Source organism: Callorhinchus milii, unplaced genomic scaffold (genome assembly GCF_018977255.1).
Source record: "Callorhinchus milii isolate IMCB2004 unplaced genomic scaffold, IMCB_Cmil_1.0 Scaffold12, whole genome shotgun sequence".
In the NCBI taxonomy this organism is placed as follows: domain Eukaryota; kingdom Metazoa; phylum Chordata; class Chondrichthyes; order Chimaeriformes; family Callorhinchidae; genus Callorhinchus; species Callorhinchus milii.
Genome location: NW_024704753.1, coordinates 3,833,495 through 3,860,752, shown reverse-complemented (window position 1 = coordinate 3,860,752; position 27,258 = coordinate 3,833,495). Strand labels below are relative to the sequence as shown.

General features: G+C 43.3%; 1 protein-coding gene across 6 annotated transcripts in view; it reads right to left on the bottom strand.

The window, feature by feature from the left end:
* The window catches only part of shq1 (SHQ1, H/ACA ribonucleoprotein assembly factor), a 55,383-nt gene that overhangs the window by 4,202 nt on the left and 23,923 nt on the right, over positions 1–27,258 (bottom strand). For all 6 annotated transcript variants that reach the window (XM_042339556.1, XM_042339557.1, XM_042339558.1 and 3 more), the window contains 4 exons: positions 25,306–25,460; positions 24,527–24,580; positions 22,573–22,696; positions 14,661–14,781 (listed from right to left, as the gene is read on the bottom strand). In XM_042339556.1, coding sequence (XP_042195490.1) covers positions 14,661–14,781; positions 22,573–22,696; positions 24,527–24,580; positions 25,306–25,460 — 454 coding nt within the window. The remainder of the gene's footprint in view (positions 1–14,660; positions 14,782–22,572; positions 22,697–24,526; positions 24,581–25,305; positions 25,461–27,258) is intronic.

The window sequence follows — 27,258 nt, the reverse complement described above, 5'->3', positions numbered from 1 at the left end:
CACACACATCACATGCACATTACACACACACACACTACACACGCACACCTCCCTTCAAAATCAGATTAACATCTTCTAGGATTTAAGTGGTCGTCTCTTTTTTCGTGGTTTTTCTCTTTGACCGAGCCTTCAGCTCCCCTCTCGACTCTCTTCCCCCTCCTCGCTCCCTCCCTTCCCTCCCCTCACCCTGACCATTTCCCCCCTCCTCGCTCCCTCCCTTCCCTCCCCTCACCCTGACCATTTCCCCCCTCCTCGCTCCCTCCCTTCCCTCCCCTCACCCTGACCATTTCCCCCCTGCTCGGGTCTTGACCCAACTGTGCAGCGCCTTGGGACGTCCTCCTGACGTGAAAGGCGCTCTATAAATGAAATCTTGTTGTTGTTGTTGTTGTCGTCACTCTTATTTGTTTTGCCCACAAATTCTATAGTCAATTCATTTTACAGTATATTTGGTGAAGCGCTTTGAGACATCGCAGCGACGTGATAAGGCTCTATGTCAAATGCAAGGATTATTCTTGGTTTTTTCTGCCCTCACTTCTTTTCGAATGAAGGCTCCAGTCTTTAATCTTTCAAAGTTTCTTCCCAGAGGCTCGATAGCTAAGATGACATTCCTACAATAGAGCGAAAGCTAACTGCAGTCTGGACTAGAAAAGACATTAATAATTCACTCTATTGTAAATTCAGCAAAACCTCAGGCTAACTCGTGCCCCCACACTCCCACCCCCATCCCCATGGAGAACTCCATCCTGGAGTCTCTCCAACTCCCTCGCTCACCTCATTAGAGGTCCATCTTTTCCCCTTGCCCTGCTCCCACTCCGCCCCCTCCCTTGGCTCCCAAACCAACCCCCACCCCACAGATACCAAGCCAATATTGTCAAGGGCCTTGGGTATCATTCCGATGTGAAAGTTGCCGTACAAATGCAAACGTGTATTGTATTTTATTGTGTTGTATGTGAAGCTCTGTCAAACCTGCAAGGCTACAAAGTAACAGAAAATTTATTTTTCCAGAGGAGGAGGATATAGAGTAATTTTACACACCAAAAAAAGACTGAGACGTCGCCACAATTAGATTGATATAAATAGTTACTGCATCTGGTTTCTGGCTCCAGTCCGCCAGTTCATAGAATCAATCAACTTTTCACCACTTCCTCAACAGCTATCGCTAGTATAAACTGCACAGCAACTGTTTCATTTCCTCTGTTCGTGCCTTGTAATCTGCAAGGCACGAAACATTCGCGCACGACTGACAGTGTAATTCATTGCCATGGAAAATGAGCTGTGGATGTAAGAGGTGCCTTTCGCCCGCATTGAGATGCATCATAACTGCTCGTCTCTCAGCACTAAAAGGATTTTCTTGTTACCATTTCTCTCTCTCTCTCCTCCTCCCACCCCAACCGCGCTCGCTCGTCCAGGCTCCACTGACACCTGCCTCACCTATGCTTTATAGGTCACCTCTCCCACACCTTCCTCGCTCTCCGCCCCTCCCGGATGGTTCTCTCATCTCACGGCAGAGACGGTTTCCAGCTCCTTCCGAAGGGCTCTATTGAACCAGCCACTGAGTGCTAATCAATTCCAAACGCTCACAGCCCCTTCGAGTCAAGACATCTCTCCTGACCTCTCGCCTAATATTTCTGCTGACAATCTGGAGACATATTCCCCTTTCATCAGGGATTCCCCGCCAGCTGTGGGAGTCAGTCCCCGGCCAGGAAATCAGAGTCACTGGACAGAAAACAGGATCTTGCGTCTATTTTGCCCTCTCCAACCAGACACATGGAGGCCAACTGCAGTGGTTGCGAACTGAGTGGAGCAAAACTATACCATGACTGAACCTCAGTCAACAACAACTTGCGTTTATATAGCGCCCTTCATGAGGGCTAGCATCCCGGAGCGCTTCACGGTGGCAGAGTCAAACAACGAGCCAGGGGGAGAGGGAGGGGGGAGGTGACTGTAAGCACGATCAAAAAAGAAGGTCTTTAAGCGGGATTTGAAGGGGTGGGGCGGGAGGGGGCAAGGCAGAGGGATTGCGGGAGGGAGTTCCAGTCGTTACCAATACCTGATATTTGCCGTCTGCTGGGCTCTATGCCTGTAAAGCCAGCGGATAATAAAAGAATTGGTTGATTAAATTGCCGGCACTCCACGCTAGAAAGCCGTTCGATAAAACCCGCGAGCCCAAAGCCTCCTCCAAACACACAGTAATGATCAGCGAGAAGCTGGCTTCACCAGGAAAACTGCACAAAAGCAGGAAATGGCCTTCATCACCCAAATAACAAGGACAACAACTTGCATTTATATAGCAGATCGGTAAAGCAAAGGTCAGTTCGCACCACTTTTACAGTTCCCTTTGGGTAGCTGCGACGTCCAAATATAATTGGGCAAACAAATGATCTTTTCTCAGGCATCCGTCAATGCTTTTAAGAACCAATTATCAGAGAGGACTGCTCTCTGTCTTTAACAAAACTATTAAAAAATTCCCTCAGTAACGAGCCAAGTTCTGTCATGTAATATAAGCCTTGCATTTGTTATAGCGCCTTATCATGTCTTCGAGATGCCTCAAAGTGCTTCACAAAATATATTGTAAGTGAATTGATTCACTGTATATTTTGTTGGCGAAACGTAAGCCAGCAGCGAGATTGAAATACAGCCGCTGATAGAAACACAGATAAAATTATGAATTGTAGGCGGAAGGGGAGATTGAGGGAGGAGTTCACTCCACAGACTTTATCTTGGTTAACCGGGTGTCTGACATCTGTGGAAATTCACCATCACACTCAAAAGAATATGCAAACTAAACTGAGGAGTTCCCCCATGCGGACACCAACCACCACCTAGAAACTTTGTATCTGGAATGGAGTGCGCACTCTCTCCTCTGCTTACCTATTTCCCAAGCGTATTAGGCAAACGTTGGCGAGAGTGGCTTAACAACACGGTGAGAGAAAAGAATTCTCCCGACCGCCCCGTTTCCTAGCTATCCTAAACCTGATGCCCCTCTAGGTCCTGACTCTCCACCCAATGGAAATATATTCTATGCATTGACCCTATCAAAACCCTTCATAATGTTAACGACCTTCGTAAAACTCTGTAGAGAATCATAGTAGCTTTAGGACCGGAGCAGGTTTACTTACCCAGTTTAGATCATGCTAAATCCCCTACTTGAATAATAATAATAATAATCATTGCATTTGATATAGCACCTTCGTCTCAAAGCACTTCGCAGAATATACTGTAAAGTGAATTGATTGTATATTTTGTGGGGAAAACAATTTACTTTAATCTACTTCTCGTTGGATTAGACAAGTACGGTTCCAACCAATTCACACACTTTTTTTTGTTGACTGAAAATCCGATTTACGTCTGCGGAAGGTGAGGAGTTTGTCCTATTTAATTAAAAAAAAATTCTCTGCGCAAAAAGTCATTAATTTCATTTCAGCATCTTTCGTGGCTGAACAAACAGACGAGCTCGATCGAATTCAAACTCGCTGTAAAGACAGATGCTGCCTTTTAAAATGGAAATACATTGCACGCTGTGCCCAAATCACAATGTTGACCTGTTTAAGTGAGCACTATAATTTTGTTCGTCTCAGCACAGCTTGAAGAGTTTGAATGAAATTGACCTCACACAACACAATCAATACCTCACCAGTTCCCAGTTGTTGGTGCCGAACAGAATATTAAGTTTTCCCATTACCTCGAAGAATAAGTCTCTCTAATACCAAAAATACCAACAGGATTAAGAATAAAGGACTACATTTACAACATTGCACAATGTAACTGGTAGGGGGCTGGGTGGGGGAGTGGGGAGAAGAGAGAGGTTTTAAACACTAATTGTACTAAACATTTGTTTCTCTCTGAATGGTGCAGAAATCATATAGGTCTCAGAATAGTACGGATGTGCTAGAACAGGTCTGGAATTTTTTGTCCCGCAGAAAATAATCCGGAGCAGAGTATTGATCCTGCAGAGGTGGGGAGGTGGGAAGCTCTCTGTACTGTGTGGCCAGCTGCTCTGTGTTTTGCCCTCCCTCCGCTGAAACTGCCCTGTTTGTGTGTTTAATCCGCCGGGAAATTTTGTAGTCAGGTGAAGTGGAGAGAAAAACCCCAGCAGCCATGATACAAACTAACAAGCCCACGAACCTCTCACCCTCACCTTCAATCTGAGCCAACACAACCTCAGGTCACTGGTTCATTTCCGATTCGAAGGAATCCAGTTCTCATGTGTTACAATCTCAGGATAAGGCGCTATATCAAATGGAAGGATTATTATTGTATAATAGTGGCACTGACAAGTTGATCTGAATGGCCAGTTCCTGTGCTGTAAAATCTATATAAATAATAATCCTTGCATTTGATATAGCGTCTTATCGGGTTTTATATTTGAGATATAGAGACGTCTCAAGGCATTTCACAAAATGTATTGTAAAGTGAATTGACTTTTGTATTTTGTGGGTGAAACGTGGCAGCTAAAATCTACCTTGAACCCAACTTTTTGGGGGGGTTCTCTGCTGTTGCAAAAGGAACTAGATGAGAGGTGGGAAAGAGTTGTGTGTACGTGCATGCTGAAAAGGTATAAAAATAATCTTTGCATCTGATACAGAGCCATTCATGTTGGCCGGATGCTCCCAAGCGTTTTACAGGATTTACTCTGAAGCATACTGGCTGTGTAGGCGACATGCACTCACGATCATTCACTCCCTCATACTCAACCTATACGATACCAAGACACGTGATATTTCTTGTTCCGTCTCGAAACACAGCGCAGCACAGCAACATCAGCCCAATATACACTGAACTGCCTGAGTGAGAACTTCTCCTTGTCAGCCGCAGTGTTAACTGCAGTTTGGCACAAGGCCAAACATTCTTTTTATTTTAAATAAACTTCTGAGAAAACACACTTGACCTCTCGTACTCACGCTGTTGATTGAAAAGAGCCGCCTGATCAGGTCATAGGTGTGGTATTGGAGACAGACAGCATCAATCACAATCTGCACGTCTACAGAACCTTGCAAATGCCCCCATGGAACACAGAGTAACCGGTATAACTGAGTGCTTCCCGCAAGCATTGCCATGCGAGCAGAGTCAGGGACTTAGCAGCAGCAGTCAAGATATATTATATATATTTATATACACACACACACATACTATAGACTCCTTTTCAAATCTGCTCAAAAAATATGTGGGTTGGAAATGATTGGGCGAGTTTTAAAATAATAAACAAGTTTTGCGCTTGATACAGAGCCTTTCATGTCGGGAGGACGTCTCAAAGCGCATCACGGGATACGTTGCAAAGGGTAGCGAGCGTGTGTTGTTGTAGGGCGAGTACACACACAGCAACGCTCCGCCCACGGCCGAAAAGCGAAAGAACAATTTTTTCCCCCCTATTTTGCCCATGCTCTGTAAATTCAGCTCTGAAGCCATTCCCCCTCTGCTCCTCACGTTGGTAAGAACCCGAACAGAATTTAGAAAGAAAACAAAAACCAGGATTTTTTTTAACCCTCCCTCCTCTTCCTCCCCACCTCCTCCCCCGTTCTCAGTTCGAAGCATTTATAAGTTAAGCGCAGACCAAATCACTTCTTTTGCTCACTCATCTCTCAATTCTGTCCATGAGCAAAGTAGCAGGTAAAATAATTCCTGTGTGCCAAAAGCAATGGTTTTATGGTTTAAGAACGAATGGGTGGGCGGAGGGAGGGAGGGACTTTAAAAATAAAGTCACGTTTGCAGAATTTTCTACCAAAACATGGAAACGATTAATTATCAGCTTTCCTGCCCGGCCCCTCCCTCCCCCACTCTGGCCCCCCAAGGGGTGGAACATAGTTCTCCATAGGGTACCAACCGAGTAGCCATCCGTCATGTGTCAAGCCAAGAACTAATGGTCTCCAGCTACTTGACTGAACGCAGAACCTGATCCCATTCCAAGGCCCTGACATTCATCCAAACACATTGCAAATTGAGTTTGTTTGGATGATGGCCAGGACTTGCAATTCTATCTTGATATCCCCCCAGCCCCCATCACCTGGAGAACACTAGAGGCCACAAAATAAGTGGGGGTGGGGGTGGGGGTGGGGGGTGGGAGTGTGGGGGCAGTAGGGTCTTGCCAGCTGAGATAAGCTGACTCAGCACAAACCACACACAACCAATAAGGCCCAGCCTGTCAAAGCGTAACTTTTGGGGGTATAAATGTGCTCATTTTTCAACTGTTTGAAAATATACCTAAATTGGCAGATTACAGGCATTCCTAACTTGGTGCGTGCAATGTTAGAGAGTTCTTCAGTACAGCAGTGTACTCACAGTGTAGAAGCCTCTAAGAAACAGACAGTATTGTTCGTGCTATTTAACTAAAATATACCACAATTACAGAATACGGGAAAGAGATTTAAAAAAGAACGCAGGAAATATTTTGCTAAAAGATTAATCAGGAGCTGGGATTCTTCTGCTCTTCATTCGAAACTCAGCGGGAAAATATACTTTTTAAAAAAATTACAACTATCTGCACGCAGAGTAATAATCCTTGCATTTGATATGATGTCTTCGAGACATCTCAAAGCGCTTCACAGAATATACTGTAAAGTGAATTGACTGTGTATTTTGTGGGCGAAAGAGCAACAGAACATTTGTTATCCTACAACTACAAGTGTCGGGACCTACAACTGCTACAGAATAGTTAACTCCCACATACAGCACAACAGAGAAGGCATCTCAACTCCATCACGTTCCGATTCAGGCTTGTGTTCAGTGCTGCAGCTGCTTTGATACAATCTTTGTCCTCTTTGCGTAAAGTACAAGTATTGGTTGAAAAGAAAAATCAGTCCTTTTAACATAGCAACTTGTGGTACTGCTCAAAGCCAGCTTGCGTTGGGTTATAAAGAACCTTTGCTGCAGAATTGGCTCGGTTCAAAGTGTTTCACCAATGTCAGCCTGGCTCAGTTGGCAGCTCCCACTCCACGTCAGAAGGTTGTGGGTTTGAGCCCACGCTCTTGGTTTGGATACTCTTAAGCACGGTGATGTGTTTCCGCACGTGTCAGACACCAGGCTGACCCCCGAAAAAAAGCACGACCTCAGGGTGCCCACAAGTTTAGAATGCAAACTCTTAAGCGCTCTGGGAAACTACCGTGTGTGAGGGGCGCTATAGATGTTAATAATAATCCTTTCTAAATTCCATGTACATTTATAATATATATACTTACATTTGATATAGTGCTTTTCACGTCGTCTAGACATCCCAAAGCGCTTCACAGAATATACTGTAAAGTGAATTGACTGTATATTTGTGGGCGAACGCGGCAGCTAATTGCGCACAGCAATGTCCCACAAACAGTCATGGATTGAAAATGACCAATTTATTATTGTTTTGGTTTTTTGGAGGGATTATTATTAGGTGTGTGGAGTAAGGAAACTTGCCCAAGGTTTCGCCCTCTGCCTGGAATTGAACTCAGGTCTCTCGCTTGCAAAGCGAGTGCTCCAACCTCTGAGCTACAGGACTCCACTGTTGTTGTTGTTGTTGTTGTTGCAGTGCCCGGGACAGAGTAGAGTAAGCAGGAGCATTGTATTGTCAGTGGCGCTGTCCTTCAGATAAACTGAAATCTGCTCTGCCTGTTCAGGTGGACGTTAAAGGTCCCATGGTGTTATTCGACAAGAGAAGCGAGTTGCTCCCAGTGCTATAAACACAGCTTGTTGTTGTGTCTTGACCAAAAAGCCTCGAGATAAGTCGGGCATTCCTTTCACAGATGTTTGTCAAACATTCCTTTGTGCAATTTTGCTGCCGCTTACAATCACAAAGTCACCACCGTTAACGTTTTAGGCGCGACGTGAGGGTTTATATCGCAACAACTTGTATTAAAAAAGTAACGCGGAAAACTTAAAGGTTAAAAAACACGCTGTTTTGGAAAGTAACAAGTCGCATTTGAAACCTAATCAACTCACCCTTCAACATAAACTGAAATTTAACTCGAGCAGTTAGTTACAGCAGCACTGAACAAGGTGATCAAATTGGGTTTAGAAGACACTTCTACGCATTAACGCTCCTGTTTACTGAGGCAGTCGTAATTCAAGCAGCCAGAGGGCAGACAGAAGAGTTGAGTGATTACAATCTCTCCTGTCACTTCAATGACACGCTGTGAATACAATTAATCCTCTGTTTATTTAAGGAGCTTCGCACCCTCTACAATGAACCAACAACTCCCTGCTGGCTACAGACCAGACAGTAATTATGTTGTAAAAACCTGAGATCAGCTTTCAGTAGTTAACAGCCAGATGAAAAGACACTGGAGCTCTGTAGAAACAAAACCTGGCCCATGTTGTAAACCGCACTGAAGTGACTGACTTGACACTGAAGTGATTGGGATTAATTGACGAACCAAACAGAAACGGGGAAGAACACTTTGAATCTACTCACTCCTTTGGTCTAAGACTTTATTCCAGCTTTAAAGTCCTGGTTTAAAGTCCTGGTTTACAATCACCGCTCCCTGTTTCAAAGGCCACATTGCGAATACACAAGATCCATTCAATTTGAATCAGAAGAACCCAAACTCAACTGGGTCAAGAGACCTCACAAATCACATTCGACTCCCCGCCCTCCCTGCCCCATCCAAATGATGTGACAAAAAGCTGCCCTCTGTTTATACCCATGCAAGGATTATTATATACTTTATATCAAATTATAAACATTAAACGATAACATTTTATTAGTTTATATCAAATGCAAGGATCATTATTATTATTATTATGATTATTATACCACCAACAAATTACATCATTTGGTCACTCAATCCACCACTGTTTGTGGGACACTCCTGTGCGCAATTGGCTGCCACGTTTTGGTCACAAAATACACAATCAATTCACTTTACAGTATATCCTGTGAAGCGCTTTGAGACGTCTCGAAGACGTGATAAGGTACTGTATCAAATGCAAGGATTATTATTTTTATTATTTCAAAAACTCCGCCGCTATTTGCCAACAACTCAAATTACATTTTCCTCGATTACCAGCTTGGTGGGTCGGACTGAACTTAATGGAGGCGGGGAAGGGGTTAACACTCTGCTGCTGTCTAAGACTGACTTATGATCCTAATCTCACCGGGGCCAACCAATACATTTCTCTTCCTGCTCCTCCGAGTCCAGAGAACGTAGTTCCTTCCTTTGAACAAATGCATTAGGCGAAAGATGGCAGCTCCACGAGTCCACTCAACTCACGTGGGCCCGGCTCAGTTGGTGTAATCTCGACTCTGGGTCAGAAGATTTCAGATGCAAGGCCCCCACATCGGGGGACGTTAGAGTTCACAGTCTAAACTGATGCTTCAGCCCAGCCTTGGTGGAACCGTTCTTCAGCTGAGACATTAAATTGAGGTCCAATCCACCTGTTCAGGTGGACATCAAAGATTCCCATGACGTGACTTGTAAAAGGAATATTTGTAGGTAAATCCAGCCGCAGCTAATTTGAGCACTGCAATATCCCACTAACAGCCATGTAGAGAATGACCAATTTTACCTGCGGGGAATGCTGGCCTGGACACTGAGACAAACTCCTTTCTCCTTTCGAGTGATGCCATGCGATCTTTAGCGTCTATCTGAACAGGTATAGACGGACCTCGGTTTAACGTCTCATCAAAAGGTTGGATCAAAGCGTAAAAGTGCTTTTGAACTATCTTGCGATTAAGAAGAGGAAATCAGGTACCTCTGCTGTCAGGTGCAATCTGTTCGTTTGGTTTTCCAAAGCTCTTTGTGCTCAGCAAATTAGCATGCAAGCTTGATGTGCTTCAGAACACACTGGATGCATCGCATCAGGCTGTAACTGATGAATACATGCTATTGTCAAAAAGGTAAAAAAAAGAATTTCTAATTGTTCCAGTTTGTCTTGAGATCTTTGAAGGTAAAAAATAAAGTGCAATGCAGTGGCATCACCATTCCTCCTCCCCAGAAAACCAAAAAATCAGTTTACTTTAAATAAGATACAAATCAAATCATGAGAGTGATCTAGATGTAATGCCATTTCACAGACATGATTCAAAGCCAAAGGGCAACAGCTGAACGATTAGTTACTTGCATTACAGTTGATTCAAAGTGTGCCAATCGATGGCTATCAAAATGAAAGAATTTACTGCAGTTATCAGTTGCTAAACTCTCCTATATCAGGATTTTATGCCATTCGGGTTCCATCCCAAACTGACAACTCAGTCAGTAGCACTCTTGCCTCTGATTCAGAAGTGGCTTTGAACTCAAGAGTCAAGGTTGACACTTCAATGAGATTGCTGGGGAGCGTTTCATTGTTGAGGCACGGTCCTTCAGATGAGACATTAAACCAAGGTCCCGACTGTGCCTATTCAAGTGGACGTTAAAGATCTCATGGCACTATTCAAAAAGAGAAGAGTTTCTCTCCTGGTGTCCTGGCCAACAATCCTCTGTTAAAATTAGTCATTCACTGCATGGCTGTTTGTGGGATGTTGCTGTGCGTGAATTGTTTGAACGCTTTGAGATGCCATCCTGATTCGAAAAGCGCTGTTTCAAATGAAAGGGTTATTATTATTACTTTTTTATAACTAATACATTTCCAAACAATTATGTTCCGCGGCTTACCTCGGGAACAGCCTTACACGAGACAAAAGTGCGACGGCCACAACAATTTACGCTTTATATAGCATCTTTCATATTGGGAGAACGTCTCAAAGCCTTTTAAAAAAAAGGCTGATGGGAGTGCAGGCTTGTGGATTAGTCATTTCCAGTCCTAAACCCAAGTGCTCCAGTTGCGATTACCACTAAACGGGTTTGGGACACCCTTTAATAACTCAACACGCTATCGGGAAGGTAGAGGTGAAAACGCACATCCTCTGTCTCCTTGCCTGTTCTCACCCTCCTGTGAGCAGCCCACACTGCAGATTGGCATGTCAGTATCAACACATTAGCATACCAGTCAGCCTTCTGTTCAGAATACTAAACACACCATTAGATGTGGTACTCATGTTGGCCCTCCCCCACCCCTAACATCATCACTAACTGTATCTAGTTACATGTAATTCGTACAGTTTGCAGCAGAGATTAGGTTAGTCTGAAGGGTCGCGCTGTCGGCATTCCCCCTTACATCAGAGTGAAAGGTTGATGGCCAAAGAGAGAGAGAAAGAGAGAGAAAGAGCTCCACAATAGCACTAAATTTGCTAGAAGAAACGTGGGTGGCATTTGTACTCGCTTATCCATCTCTCCATCTAATCTGGATTGAAACAGCCTTTTGTTGGCACCTTGAAAGGAACACAACATGAAAGTTTTCACTGTGTACGACCAGGCCAACTGGAATGGTCTCAAGCAAGAAAATGGTTTGATCTGAGTGGCAACCCATCTGTCATTCCAGAGAGCCAGCCTTCATTTGAGCCCTGACAAAAATATGGAGGTAAATACATATTTGTTAGGTCAGTGTATTAAGGGATATGGGGCAAAGGCAGGTAACTGGACTTGAGGTATAGATCAACCATGATCTTATAAAATGACAGAACAGGTTTGAGGGGCTGAATAGCTTACTTGTGTTTCCATGTCTATGTATCTGTGTAAAAGTGGGTCATATTTAGGGCTCAAGGTTTACCCCCTGGAACATCTCTGAATCCCTCTAACTCGCCCCCTCCCTCGCCTCCTTCAAGGTCTGTCTCAGGACCTTCCTCTTTGTTGGCCACACTGAAAGTAGAATCTACAGGAGAATTGCAAAGCACAAAATGATCTGTGAAACCCAACACTACATCCCAATACGTTTACGATCTTAATGTTGCCTACATAACGAACGAAGGCCAGTGTTCCAATAGTTTTGTACAACGTTCAGTTTTTAAGCACTGATTTATTGTCGCTCTTTAAATCCATTTTGATATAAAGGTTAAGTGCATTCCTCTTTAAATGAATGATTATGTCAAACTGAACTAAAGAGATAGCGGTGAGCAGATATTGGCAACTACCAGACGTATTAGTGCAGACGAGATTAACAGTTTCCCCCAGGAGCTGTGCAGATTGTTGATTTATATGCAATGCACTTGGTGAGTAGCTTACACGAATCAATACAGACTTATTTCGCCAGTTGTACTCTCGGTGAACTGAGTGACATGTACATGGTGGGGGGAATTCAAACACCTGAATCATTAACCCTTTCTAAATTCCATGTACATTCATTTATAATATATATACTTACATTTGATATAGCGCGTTATCACGTCTCGAGACGTCTCAAAGCGCTTCACAGAATATACTGTAAAATGAATTGACTGTGTATTTTGTGGGCGAAACTTGGCAGCCAATTGCACACAGCAACGTCCCACAAACAATTGAGTGTGAGAGTGTGTGTATCTATTATTATTTTATTTTGAAGGGATTATTACCCCCGGAAAAGCATTCCGCCAATTGATTAACAACCAGGTTCTTACTTACTGCTTATACATAAGTTTGCATTTTATATACATTGCTGTTGAAACTTCCAAGGCACAAAGTGGTTCACTAATTTGCACTGAATATCTTTGACAATTGCCATCACATGGCTGGACAGTCGAAATCCGATTTCATCCTTTTTCTGATCCACGAGGCAAAGGGACTTCAAAGGGTGGAGTTTGGTCACTTCAATCCACGACTGCTTGTGGGACACTGCTGTGCGCAATTGGCTGCCAATTATATTCTATATATTCAGTATATTCTGTGAAGCGCTTTGAGACGTCTTGAAGACATGATAAGGCGCTATTTCAAATGCAAGGATTATTATTATTATTATTAATATAAGGGCATTTAGGTGCCACGACCCTGTCTGTGAGACGTGTCTTCTGCACATTGTAATAGTGACGGTAAAGAAGAGCGAATCATATATAATTCAAATCTGTGTAAAAATTCTGTGCAATTAATTCCATGTTGCTCGCAGTGCTAAAAGCTATTATTAGCATTGACAAAGGCTCCAACGCACACAGCGGTGAAAACAATCCTGTCGCCTTAGCACTCTTAGCACAGCCTAGACTCCTGCTCGGAAACAGTTACGAGATGCTGTGTTGTAACCATCAAACATTAGGCTTTCATTTCTCTCCCTCACAAGACAAAATCATACTTCCACCCATTCCCTGCCTCGAACCGAAGAAGCTCCACGTCATTTGCAAGTTATTTGATAAGAAGTATTTTTTTTGCAAAGCTGTCATCGTGTTCACCCTGCGTACAAAAGCATTTCAACCTGACAAGACAGCAAGGGTATGTATGACAAGCCTAGACTGCAGACTGGTTCACCTGCCACATGTTCAAAGTCATTAAAAGTCACAGTGATGTTTCCGCTTAAAAGAAAACGCATCTCTTTTTCTGAGAATGCAAACAACATGCATTTTTTTGGGAGGGGAGAGGAGGGGCCATGAAAATACGATGCAAACAGCAACAGAGCAATCTCCACGATCACTTTACGTGTCACACTTCGCGAAGGTTACTTTCACTCTCTACCTGCAACCCCCCCACTCTCCCCCAAGGTAACTGCAAATATAACTGCCACGGAAGACAACGGCGGAATTCTTTTCAAAGGGAAAAAACACAAGAAAAAATATTGCAACCTCTTGTCCGTTGACCAGAGAAAGCACATTTGTAAAAGATCTGCGGTTGATTCAATGCAGGTATAAATGTGGGACGACATATTTTGGCAGGCACTTAACTTCCCCCTTATGCATATTCAATTTGGCTCGCTGCTGTCACCTAGCAACCCCGTGGAGGTATGCAAATGGAAAAAGATTTATGCAAGGTGCGACACAAATTTACCGCAGGGTACGGAGTTGTCCCTGTGTGGCAACTTGTTCCCTTATTGCTGAACACCAGTCGGTCGTCAGGTACAAAAGGAAAAACTGGGAAGCGACACTGCTATAATCAGGGACAAAACCCCAAGCAGGTTAATCAGCAGCCGAAAGGAAAATGAAGTCTTTCGGGTAAAGCCTTCTTCGCGCACATCAATGCCTGTAAATCCCCTGTCTGCATGTCATAGCTGGTTCTCGCTCACCTTCCCATCGTCTCGTGGGCTGCATTTGCTGCTTAAGTTGTGTTTTCCCCCCAGACAGGTGAGACCGAGTGTGGATATTTGAGGTTGCTTTGCTGAGCCAACCCCCGTTCTGTTCTTAAACGTAAAATCCCGACCTCTCTGTTGGTCGCTATGTGAATACCCCCATCCCACCCTACTTCCCAATTATAGAGTCTACCGATTCACAATTACTGAGCCCCAGTGTGAACCTCCACTGTTCTGTCCCCGACCCCCCCACCCCTAATCTTATTTTCTTCGGAAACTTTTGGTTCGCAGGCCTGGACATCAAGTCTGAACACCTTCAAGCCTCTTCGTCAGTTTCCCATCCCCTTCCGTTATTGGCGAAATCTCGCACCCAGTTACTGCTGTTTCGCCTGCCGTTGTTTACCGAACGTTAGCAGCAGATGAAACAATCTGTTAATGACTGTACATTTTTTAAAAAAACAACTCTTGCTAATGTCACATTCTCCTTCAGACAATTATCGCCTGCTCTCCCTTATCCTGTAAGATCCAGTCCATTGCTCGGCCCTTCTCTTCCCCCCCATCACCCCCCAAAATGTTTTTAAATTCTGACAAAGGGTTAAGCTTTTCTACTCTTTCGAGTCCTGATTGATTTGCTGTGGGTTTCTATCCAGCAATTACGTGTTTGCTTTTCCCATGGTGTGGGCAGGCACAAGACTCACTTGGTTCTCTGAATCCAAATGCAGTAGTCTGTTATGTACAGATCATTAAGGATGTACGCAGGGTCATTCTCTCTGAAGATCTCGTGGATACCCAGGAGGCACTTGAGTACCGCAGGCTTACCTAGGTTTTAAAGAAGCAGAAAAGGATAAATATTTCAGAAAAACCCTAATAAATATTCTACCCATGCTACGCCTTCCTCCCTCTCCACCCCCCATCATTAAATTTCTTTTCGATCAAAATCTAGAACAAACATTACCAGCCAATCACTTAAAAAGTTAACCTACAAAGGACTATATGTAATAATAACAATTTAATCACTGAATCCAAAACTGTTTGTGGGACGCTGCTGTGCACAATTGGCTGCTGCATTTCACCCACAAAGTATAGTCAATTCACTTGACAGTATAGCCTGTGAAGTGCTTTGAGATGTTTCGAAGATGTGATAAGGTGCTACATCAGACGCAAGGATTTTTATTATTTTTATATACACAAGAACAGGGTTCGGTTCACGGCTCAAGCCTATGCAATCCGTGGGATGTAAAAACAGAGGCAGCTTTCGAACCTGCTTAGAAATTGAGCTTGTGATCTGGTCACTGGAGGGATTTAATTTGCTTGCCGACACTTCACTTCAGTGCCACGGCAGGCAAGGTGTTGTGCAGCCATCAAAGCAATCCGCAAAATTTCTCTAGCATTCCCGTTCTTGCTTTGATGACAATTCTAGCCACCGAATCTTAGCTTTGAATGCCTTTGGGGGAAGGGAGGAAAACCACAAATCTATAAAGAATAATTCAGACTTGGAAGATAAGAAGCTGGGCTCATTACTCGCTCAGGAAGAACTCTGGATATAGTGTAATCTGGTGCACTAATTATAAACCTATCACAATACTAACCGTTTGTGAATTGCACTTTTGCAAATCCCTTCCAGAAAGTATAAAGTTTATTCCGAGAATACCAATTCTGTGCGCTCCATATTAAGTATCAGCCTGGCTTGTTAAGTAAGCATTCTCATCACTAAGTTACAAGCTTGTGGGTTCAAGCTGACTCTCCGATACAGGCCTGAGGGGAGTTCTGCATGGATGGAAAAAGACATTAAACCGAATTCTCTTTTGTGCCTGTTCAAGTGGGTATTAAAGAACTGTGCTAAAAGAAGACAGTTTTTTCGGTGTCCTGGCCAACAATCCTCCTGGTTAAAAAAAGCTCATTCACTTCAGGGCTGATTGTGGGACACTAACATACGCAAATTGTCTTCCGTGTTCACCAACAAACACGCAGTGTAAAAGCTACATCTCCGCTTAAGTCTCCTGCGATCTCTGAGACTTTTAGATGAGATTTTGTGCAAAGAATGTCCTTGTAGCAAACAAGACGTTCCAAAGTTAAATTGACAACACAGCTTTCAAACTGCCAATGTGATGAGTTGTTGGGACAGAAGTCAAGTACTCCAGGGCACTCACAGAACACTTGACTGTAATGCATGGCCAGTCTCATAATTTTGAACAAACAGCTTAAATGTTGCAAACGTGCGAATCTTTGACTCTGAACGAATGTATGAATGTTTTAATTAAAGCGGGGGTGGGGGGGGGGGGGGCAGGAGGAAATAAAACTCAAGACAAACAAATACTACACAAGCTGGGATTTTAAAATTCTCTTAATAGTCATAAAAGTAGGGCTGATGATTATTGGCAATTATACAACGATTACATTAGATCGTTAGTTAATAATAATAATAATCCTTGCATTTGATATAGCGCCTTATCACAACATTCGTCAGACATCTCAAAGCGCTTCACAGAATATGCTGTAAAGTGGATTGACTGTATTTTGTGGACTTATTCTTATTACTGTTAATTAACCTTTGATTCCTCAGCGTCGTTGTGATGTTGCACAACCGTGAACAGGAGCTATATGCAGATGAAAACTTCAACATCAAATTACATTTTGCCCTAAAGACGACTCAACTTAGCAGAGAAAGCACACAACTTGAAAGTTCATTTCAGATACAAATAACAATAATAATCCTTGCATTTGATATAGCGCCTCATCACGTCGAGACGCCCAAAGCACTTCACAGAATAAAGTGAATTGACTGTATTTTTGTGGGCGAAATGCAGCAGCCAATTGCGCATAGCAGTGTCTGACAAACAGTCATGGATTGAATTGACCAATTTATTATTTTTTTCAAAGGAATTATTACCCCCCGGAAAAGCGATCCGCCAATCGACTAACAACCGGGTTCCTACTTACTACTCGGTAAACAGAGGCGTGTGGAGTAAGGATACTTGCCCAACATTTCACCCTGCCCGGGAATCGAACCCAGGTTCTCTCGCTTGCGAGGCGAGTGCTATAACCACTGTACATCCAATGACCTGCGAAGTGTAGTCGAATGTGATTTGATGGCCTCAAGGAAACAATTTGCCACGTGTTGTTGTTTAATAAAAATTGTTTTGCTTTGTTACTTTGTTTTTTGACAATTAAACACTAAAGAAACAGACAGACACGAGAGAGAAAGAGAGGGAGAGATCGATCATTGGCACATTCACTCTACACATCTCTAGCCGGCAGCATTATATTCAGCTGGTGTGCAAAACCCAATTGACATGCAGCTTCTCTTTAATTAATTCTAGTTTTTTTTTAAAAAAGTAGTCATTCTATTGCAAAATATTTCCAACATAGAACCTCCTCCCCCACCCCCATAATATCCCTCGCTTGCACTTGGCTATCCTTCCTTCCTTGCATTTGATATAGCGCCTTATCATCACGTCTTTGAGACATCTCAAAGCGCTTCACAGAATATACTATAAAGACTGTATATTTGTGGGCGAAATGCGGCAGCCAAGTTGCGCACAGCAGTGTCCCACAAACAGTCGTGGATTGAAGTGACCAAATTATTATTGGTTTTTTTCTTGAAGGATTATTATCAGGTGTGTGGAGTAAGGAAACTTGGCCAAGGTTTCGCCCTGACCTGCCGGGAATCGAACTCAGGTCTCTGTCTGTCAATACTAATTAGCTTTAGCTAAGTGTGCCTAGTTGATTTTTTGGGTGGAAAGTCTGTATTATCGCAGCCACTCTCCTATATAATAGCTATCAGCACGAGTGTCATTGTCTGTGATACTTATCCCTCCTGTCAGGTCGCTGGGCTCAAGTAAATGAGGAACTTGGGGAAATTCGGCAGAAAGCTTCAGTCACTGGCTCCCCCGAGGGACATGGAAAGTAGTTAATCTGCTTTTCAATTTTTAATAAAGGCAAAGGCACAATCTTGGGAATTTCTCGCGGTTAGCTTGTCATCAGGAAGTGTAAAAAAAAAACTCCACTTGACGGAATTGTAAGTGACAATTCGGGGATAGTTCTGCAATGAACATAATTAATGAAAAGCCAGGGTGCACTTTATGAGGGGAAGATTAGGTTTTCTGGGCAATTTAGCTTGGTTTAGGCACACTCAACTGAACTCGTCAATTGATGTATTACATAAGTGCACACAAATGATGAACGGTGGATTTTTGAGATACTCCTGACTTTGAGTAAAGGAGGAAGGGCGGGGGGGGGGGGGGGGTGAATAGAGACAAAAAGTACAGAAAGAATAGATCAATCCGGGAATGGGTGGGCTAAGGTCTTGACAGCCACTTTTCTCTTTAATAAAACAGCACCGATGCAAGACAGTTGGAAAGCAATGATAAAGTGTCAAACTCTATTTTACTAGCTACAATTATACATTAGGTACAGGTGAGAGACGAGTGCATGTGGTAAACAGGTCCAGAAGAATTCCTGATTGCTGAATACGTTTAAAATTTGAACACTAATTCTCTTCCCATTAAAAAGTAATGGTCATTGGTATTGAAGATTGAGTCACTGCACTATTACAGTAAATCTTGTGAAATGCCTTGAGACAACAACTTGCATTAATATAACACCTTTCCCATGGGGGTAGGGATTTGGAACGCTAAAGAGCTTGGCGTTGAGCCAAGGAGAAAGAGAAGGTGACTTTAGGCATGGTTGAAGAGGAAATTCTTCAGGAGTGAGGTGAGATGTCCTCCAGGCGTGAAACGCGCGTATCAAAAAAAGTATTATTATTTACTTATTATTTTACTTGACAATTGGTTTGAAAAGGAACAGCACAAGAGGGAGTGAAAAGGGAGCACAGAATTGGGATCGGAGCTCCAGTGGAGAAGCTGTCACTGCCTTGACGTGGAATGGTGTCTGGGTCTCATTTCTAGGATTCCATTTTCGAAGCCCTTTGAAAACAAACACGTTTTCAAACACCAAGAGGAAGGAATTAACATATGGACATGATTTCCTCCAGAAAATCTGTCAGAAAGATATTCCCAAGTAGAGTATGCAAGAAGCAAATCTCTAACCACATCCTTGAGACTTTGTACTGAAAGCACGGCCAAAACGAAACACGACGCTTTCTACACATATAGTCGTTACATTAATTGTTTCATTAAGCAGCTTTATTTTGTTTAAAAATAAAGTTTATGTATACATTGCTGCTTTATTATACAGCAATGTATACATAAAAGATCTGAAGTGAACTCAGCCTTTCATCTTTACATCATAAAGCTGAACTTCTGAAAGAATTGATTAATCGATTAATAATAATCCTTACATTTGATATAGCACCTGATCACATCTTTGAGACGTCTAAAAGCGCTTGACAGAATATATTGTGAAGCGAACTGATTGTATATTTTGTGGGCGCTCTGCCAACACAGGGTCTTGGAATTCAAACGGTGCTTCTCTGCAACTCACTTCCCAAACTGTCTCCTACTCACATAAATCACCATGGTACACCAGTCACCTCTGCTTCCTTAAAGCACAGTTGCGTGCCGCTGAACGCACTTGGCTTAAATCGAACCTAATGGTTCATCGGCAGATCTGGCTGGACCTTATCAAATCTAACCGTTCCGCCCTCGCCTCCGCTAAATTATCATTCTACTCCAAGACAATTTTGGAGGCCAAGGACAAACCCAAGCTCCTCTTCTCCATCACCAACAGGCTCCTCCGCCCACACTCTCACGCCTTGCCCATCCACACCTCCAATCCCAACTGCGAGGCGAGGCTGGACTTCCTCAAATCCTCAAATCCAGCTGCCTCTGCCCTTCTGTCCACTAACCCTCCCCATGTCCCCCTCTCACCCCGGCCCCTACCCATCACTCCCTCCGACCTTCGAACCTGTCTCCCACTCCTTTCTCATCACCACTATAACCTGCTTGAAACCGATCACCTGTTCCCTCAACCCCATCCCTACCCTTCTCCTTACCTCCCAATTCCACCTCCTTGCCCCTCTATTCAGACACCATAAACCTCCCCTTGTCCACTTGTATCGTTCCTACCCCTTTAAAAATGGCTGTCATCACTCCTATCCTTAAAAAAACCTTCCCTGGACCCATTCCTGCTCTCAAACTAATGCCTCATCTCCAATCTCCCTTTCCTCTTCAAGGTCCTGGAATGTTGTTCGTTGCCTTCCAGCTTCACTCCTTCTTCTCCTGCCATTCCCTTCATGAACCCCTCCAATCGGGTTTCTGTGCAGCTCTGGTCAAAGTGGTAAATGACATTCTGTCCATCTACGATCAGGGCTCCTCTGCCTCCTCATCCTCCTTGACCTCTCTGCTGCTTTTGACACCGTCGACAATTCTATCCTCATCCACCGCCTCTCCTCTCACCTCAACCTTCACGGTTCTGTGTCTTTCAATGGTTCAGATCGTACCTCTCACACTGCCTCAACTTCATCTCCATAAATAGCTTCTCCTCTAGCCCCCGCACCGTCTAGTGCAGTGTTCCTCAGGTCCCCTCCTCTTCAACATCTATATGCTCCCTCTTGGTGACATCATCCACGGACAAGGAGTCAACTTCCACATGTATGCGGATGACACCCAACCTTACCTCTCTGCCTCCACCCATAACTCCAGGACCCACTGCTGACCTGACGGAATGTCTGTCAGACATCAAGTGCTGGATGAGAGAAAACCTTCTTTAGTTGAACGTCTCCAAGACCAAGGCTCTCCTGATTGGCTCCCATAAGCGCCTTCACACCTCAGGCGCTGACAGCATCACCATCCATGGTTGCTCATTCCACCTTACTAAGCCAGTCCGGAACCTTGGGGTCTTGTTTAACCCTCAACTATCCTTTCTACCCCACATCCATGCCATGACCCGCTCTGCTTTCCCCCACCTCCACAACATTGCCCGGCTCCGACACTGTCTCACACTGCAGGCCGCTGAAACCCTCATACGCACATTCATAACATCGAGGCTTGACTATGCAAAATCCTAGCCTGTCGGCTTCCCCAACTCCTCCCTCTATAGGCTGCAGATCACCCAGAACTCTGCAGTCCGTGTCCTCTCCCGCACCAGGCTCCGTGACCTTATCACCCCCATCCTCACCCGACTCCACTGGCTTCCCATCACACAGAGGATACAGTTCAAGATCCTGGTCCTCATCTTCAAAGTCCCCCATGGACTTTCTCCCCCCTTCCCTGTGACCTCCTAGCCCCCTACCATCCTGCGCGCTTAGCGGGCTCCGGCCTGCTTCACGTCCCCACCTCGCCTACCCCACCATTGGTGGGCGGGCCTTCTGCCACTCAGCCCTCACTCTCTGGAACTCCATCCTGCAGTCCCTCCGCCTTGTCCAGCGCCTTGTGACGTCCTCCCAACGTGAAAGATGCTACACAAATATAATTTTGTTGTATATATTACAACCATATACTGTACTTCTTACACAAATCGCAGGTGAACTAAGCGCTCTGGGACCCTGCGCTGCGTGAGGGGTGCTATATAAATGCAAGTTATTGTGGAATGAATTCAGTTTTGCTTAAAATGGTTTAGTCAAACACACTATCAGAGTTACCAACTCAATAGAAAGAAAGAACTACTATTTTTAAAGTGCTTTTTGTAAACCACAATTAATTAATTATTTAATTGCTGCGTCGTCTGCAAAATACAGTCAATCTACTTTACAGTATATTCTGTGAAGCGCTTTGAGGCATTTCAACAACGTAATAATGCAAGGATTATTATCACTATTATAAAAGAAGTCACAAATAATCTAGCAATAATTATTTTAACACACGGTAACTGGATTTTGTTGGGCAAACAAAGCAACCGTTCTACACAAGGTCCTACAAACAGCCAGGATATCAATAACCACTTCATGTTTAGGATTGTCAGCCAGAGGACCGGAAAAGAAAGAACCAATTTCTCTTTTCAAAAATTATGCCCATTTAACACCCACTTGAACTCTTGAATCCGCAACCTTCTGACTCAGAGGCAAGAGTGCTACCACGTCTTATCATGCCATTGAAACATCTCAAAGCGCTTCACAGGATTTATTGTTAAGTGTTGGCAAACTTATTATGTATTTTAGGCTGATAGCAATGCCCACAAACAGCCAAGGAGTGAATGACCAATTTTCGTCTGGGAGATTGTAGGCCATAACGCAGCGCTCCTCCAGCAGTACAATGGATGGTCAGTGTAGACTATAAGCTCAAAGTGGGCTTGGACTCGCAACCTTCTGACTCTGAGGCAAGAATCGATTCAACAACAACAACAACAAGCTTCCATTTATTGAGAGCCTTTCACGTCGGGAGGACGTCCCATTCAAACCCATTTCAAGCTATTTCTTTTATTCCTGTTGTGCGTTATCATCGACCTTCAACTCCCCCTTTGCACCCTTTCTTAAAAATGTAACAGATCAGCCCGCCTTTCCCCATTGTAAGAAAAATAACCCAAAATGAATATCGTTATTTCGGAAGTTTGCCCTCCCCCTGATCTTACGAAGACGGCAATTAATTTCCACATGTCCGCCCGACAGTGCAAAGTTTAATGTGTTGAACTAATAAGAGCTTTTAACTACTGCTCTGAATACCCGTTAGTCAGTTAAGGATATAAATTCTTGGCTCCTTTTAACAGGTTTCTCACCTAATTGAAATATCAACGCTGCATCGTCAATGGCTTTTAGGGCCAACTGGAAATGTCTGTAGAGTGGATAACACAGGACTCTTCTACTGAAGGATACGAGCATTTCCTGAAGAGAATGATAAGTCTGCAATGTCAAACAAAAGAAAACCATCAATTAGTCTTCCTTCACATCACAAATGGGGTGGGTGGGGGGAAATGTCAAGCTGAGAATTCTGTTGAATAATAATAATTCAACTATTATAATTGTGACTCAGTAGAACATTGGTTTCCGGGGCTAATAATTCCTCCAAAAATTGTGGTTGCTCAATGCCCGACTGTTTGCGCGACACTGCTGTGCGCAATTGGCTGCCGCCTTTCGCCCACAAAATACACAGTCGATCCATTTTACAGTATATTCTGTGAAGAGTTTTGAGTCGTCTCAAAGGATTATTATTATTGTAACATTCTTTCCTCCTTATTTCAGTTTATTGAAAGCAAAATAAAATTCTAAACTTTGTAATGAAAAAAGTCTGCAAGAAAAAAAAGCAGGAGAGAGATGCAAATTTGTCTGTGCTGATTTACAATCACTCCAAGTGCGACTACAAAAAAAACAGAATCTCGTGTAAGCTGCAGATTACTCTAGGGTCATTTATACCCTCGCCTGCAATTACTCAGCTTCACTAGCAAAGTAGCATTAAAGAAGGAGTCTCAGCAAGGCAGCAACATTTCCTGCCTCTTCTCTCCAAATTCATATCTCTTTGACTGCGCTTTTGGCGATCTTTCCCTACCCTCACCCCACTCAGCTCCCACTCCCAGCTCGTGTGACCAGTCAGGATTAGATGTCTTGGGATGTCCTCCCGATGTGAAAAGGGGCTATATAAATGTAAACTTGTATTGTACTGTAATTGCTGAGATCAGTCCTGCTGAATTCCTGACTAAACACACAATTTAGGCTCATCCCTAAGGAACTGAGATACTGGGCGGCGGGGAGGGGGGGGGGGGTGTTGGGGGAGTGGAGCTGCACGCTCCATTACATCGTATTTGAGCCATTCTAAATATTCAGCAATGAAATACAATCGACTCTCATCCCAACAACGAAGGAGGGAATGAATACTCATTGCTCAAGTCAATCAATAAATCCCACCAAATCAGCACCATTCTCCAATACGGTTGTCCTCTGATGGAGCAATTAACAATGTCCTTACTAGTTGTAGCTCAGTTTCTGACGTGGCAACAGCATTTAATTTGATTAGGGTTGTAGCTATAGCGAACTTATTGGAATGGGTTATTTACACAAGTCGATGTGTAAAGCTGGAATAAGTCCATGTTAAATAAAAGCTGGAATAAAATTAGTCAAAAAGATTTAATAATAATAATTTGGTCACTCAATCCACGACCGTATGTGGGACACTGCTGTGCACAAATGGCTGCCACGTTTTGCCCATAAAATATACAGTCAATTAATTCACTTTACACTATATTCTGTGAAGCGCTTTGAGAAGTCTCAACAATGTGATAAGCACTCTATAATAATAATAATAATCCTTGCAATTGGTGTAGCGCCTTATCACATCTTTGAGGAGTCTCAAAGCGCTTCACGGAATGTACTGTAAAATGAATTGATATATTGACTGCATATTTTGTGGGCAAAATGCGGCAGCCAATTGCGCACAACAATGTCCTGCAAACAGTTGTGGATTGAGTGATCAATTTATTTATTTTTTTCGAAGGAATTATTACCCTCGAAAAAGTAATCTGCCAATCGACTAGTTAACCGGGTTACTACTTACTGCTAGTAAACAGGTGTGTGCGGTAAAGAAGCTTAACCAACGTTTCACCTTGCTGGGAATCGAATCCAGGTCTCTCGCTTGCGAGGCGAGTGCTCTAATCACTGAGCTACTACAGGAATCCACAAATGCAAAGATGATTATTATTAATAAAGTGAGTAGCATTAAAAAAAAGACATGGTACTTACTCCGAGCCAACAAAGAGTGGAACTCAGTTTTCGAATGTTCCACGGAGATTCGGTCTGGAAAATACAATCGAAGTAAAAATTCATCAGGTACTTCATATGAAAAACATCTTCGTCCCATTTATTTATATTATAAAAGGTAAAGCCTGTGACACTCCAGGCAGATCTACTCTCTGCCCACTTCATGGCTGCTGCGTTGAAATAACAGAGCTTTTAACTGCTGGACTGAACATCCGTTAGTCAAGACAATAAGGATAAATTCTTACCCTTTTTAACATGCATTTCAGAGATCCAAAGTACTGTAAACACTCTCGGAGACTGAGTACTGCCACCAAAAGTTATCTTTTCTCACTGTTCAGTCAGCAATTCAACCCTTGCACAAAGTCCAGCTGCGCGTTCCGATTGTTCCCTGGGTCAAATGTTCCCTCCGTACCGCCCTCCTTCAATCAATAAGGAAGGCGAGGGAGCAGGGGTAAGAAGCCGAGGATCTCACCATGAAAGCAACCGTATAGGAGGAGAAGCTTTGTCTCAGTGGTTCCTGTGAGTGCAATCTGGCTCACAGTACAAATGGGGCAGTTTCCAAAAGAGCGCTGGGTCCCTCAGGCAATGTTACATACCAGGCTGCTGCTACGCTTGACCTAGAATTTGCTGATCCATGAACTCGGGTGTCAAAAGCTGAAGAACGTTCCACTTTTCAGCAGCGGCAAGATTAGCAAGCCAGAGGATCATCACGTCTTACAAGCTGCCAGTTACTCAACTCCACGGCTAAAAAGAAAACTTACATTGATCTCCCCTTCTGTACAGCGGACTTCGTAAGTGTAAGCAAGGATTATGTCGACCAGGCTGAGGTAAGCTTGACTGCAAGACTTCTTTTCTAACAGATAATCTTTGTTGGGGAACTTTCTCAGCTGTTGCTTTTCATCTTCATAGAAAACGACTGAAAGGGCAAAAAGAAATCACAGAAATGAATATAATAATAATCCTTGCATTTGATATAGTGCCTTATCACGTCTTTGAGACACCTCAAAGCGCTTCACAGAATACACTGTAAAGTGAATTGGCTGTATATTTTGTGGGAGAATAATAATAATCATTGCATTTGATATAGTGCTTTTCATGCCTTCTAGACATCTCAAAGCGCTTCGCAGAGGATACTGTACAGTCAATTGACTATATTTGTGGGGGAAATGCGGCAGCCAATTGCGCACAGCAGGATGCCTTTAAAGAATGCCTTTAAAGTAGTTTGATTTTTTTAAAAAAGAAACTTGTGTGTGGTTACCAATAGATATAGATGATGATTGGTAAAAAATGCTGAGTTACGGAAAGACAAATCTAAATCTAAGGACAGTGAAGACAGCCCCTACGCTGTGTCCTTATTCCTTATTGTAATCTGGTAACTTGTGCTGCAAAGCACATCAGCGGACATCAAGCGAGGATGTGATTAGTCCCGACAACCAAGTGAATAGCTGCCAACACTCTCGCTGGCTGGGATACTGAGCATGTAAGCAGTGGACACTGGGAGGTTCTCCGCAGGCCTCAGAGTGCTAAACCATTCGACTGACCCACGCAGACAAGCTCAGCAGTTGTGGTCACAAGCCAACAACAATTAGCTCCCCTATCGAGCTCTGCCATCTACGAAACACTACAACAATAATAATCCTTGCATTTGTTGTCGCGCCTTTTCAAAAAGCCAATGCATTGCCAGCAGCATCTCTGCATTGTCAGAGGATCAGAAGTTAAACGGAGATCCCGTCTGCTTGCTCAGGTGGATGTTAAAGATCCCCTGCTCTACTCAAAAAGAGAAGGGTGTTTCTTCCTACAACTACGCAGGCACTACACTTTACAACAGACTCTGTGAAGCAATTTGAGACATTTTGTCTCTAAGGCTCTATATCAAATGCAAGGATTATTATTGTAATATGGCATCTTAGACACAGGTTTGTTGCAATAACCCTCAGGGAGGCTTTTAATTTATTACTCGCTTGAGGAAGCCTTCCTTGTAAACCACTATTCAAATAAAACCCAATTTGGTGATTTTTCATGTTAAAAAATTACATTGCATTTTTCCTGCACTATCGGAGTAAGTCATATTAGATTTCATTAAAAAGGAATACTTTATTAAAAGATATAAATATATATCTTACACTGATCTTTTATATTTCCCATTCAAACAGACATGAAGCCTCACCTCTGCGTTAATTAAAACAAAACAATTATGAAACGTCAATAATAATCCTTGCATTTCGCCCACAAAATATACAGTCAATTCGTTTTACAGTATATTCTGTGAAGCGCTTTTGAGACGTCTCGAAGACGTGATAAGGCGCTGTACCAAATGCAAAAATTATTATTGTTATTTGATATAGAGCCTTATCCCGTTGTTGAGACATCTCAAAGCACTTCGCAGAATATATTGGATTGACTGTGCATTTGTGGAAACAAAACAATATAATAGGTTGTGAAGCTATTAGTTCTGTAAAACGGTCCATTGGGCACAATTCATAAATGGGTTTTTGGTAACAATCAGAAGCAACTGAATTGTTTTATTCTTCACTCCCCTCTCTCCCTCTCCCTCCCCCTCCTGAGCTCAGGGCCACTGAGACAAGTTATAACACCCACTGGAGCTGCCCCATCTGATTTCTTCTAATTTATCGGAGGCTGGGGATTGAACGTCGAAAATTCCTGATCTGCATGGCTCAGCTGTGCACTGGACGGTGTATTTTCTAACTGAGCCA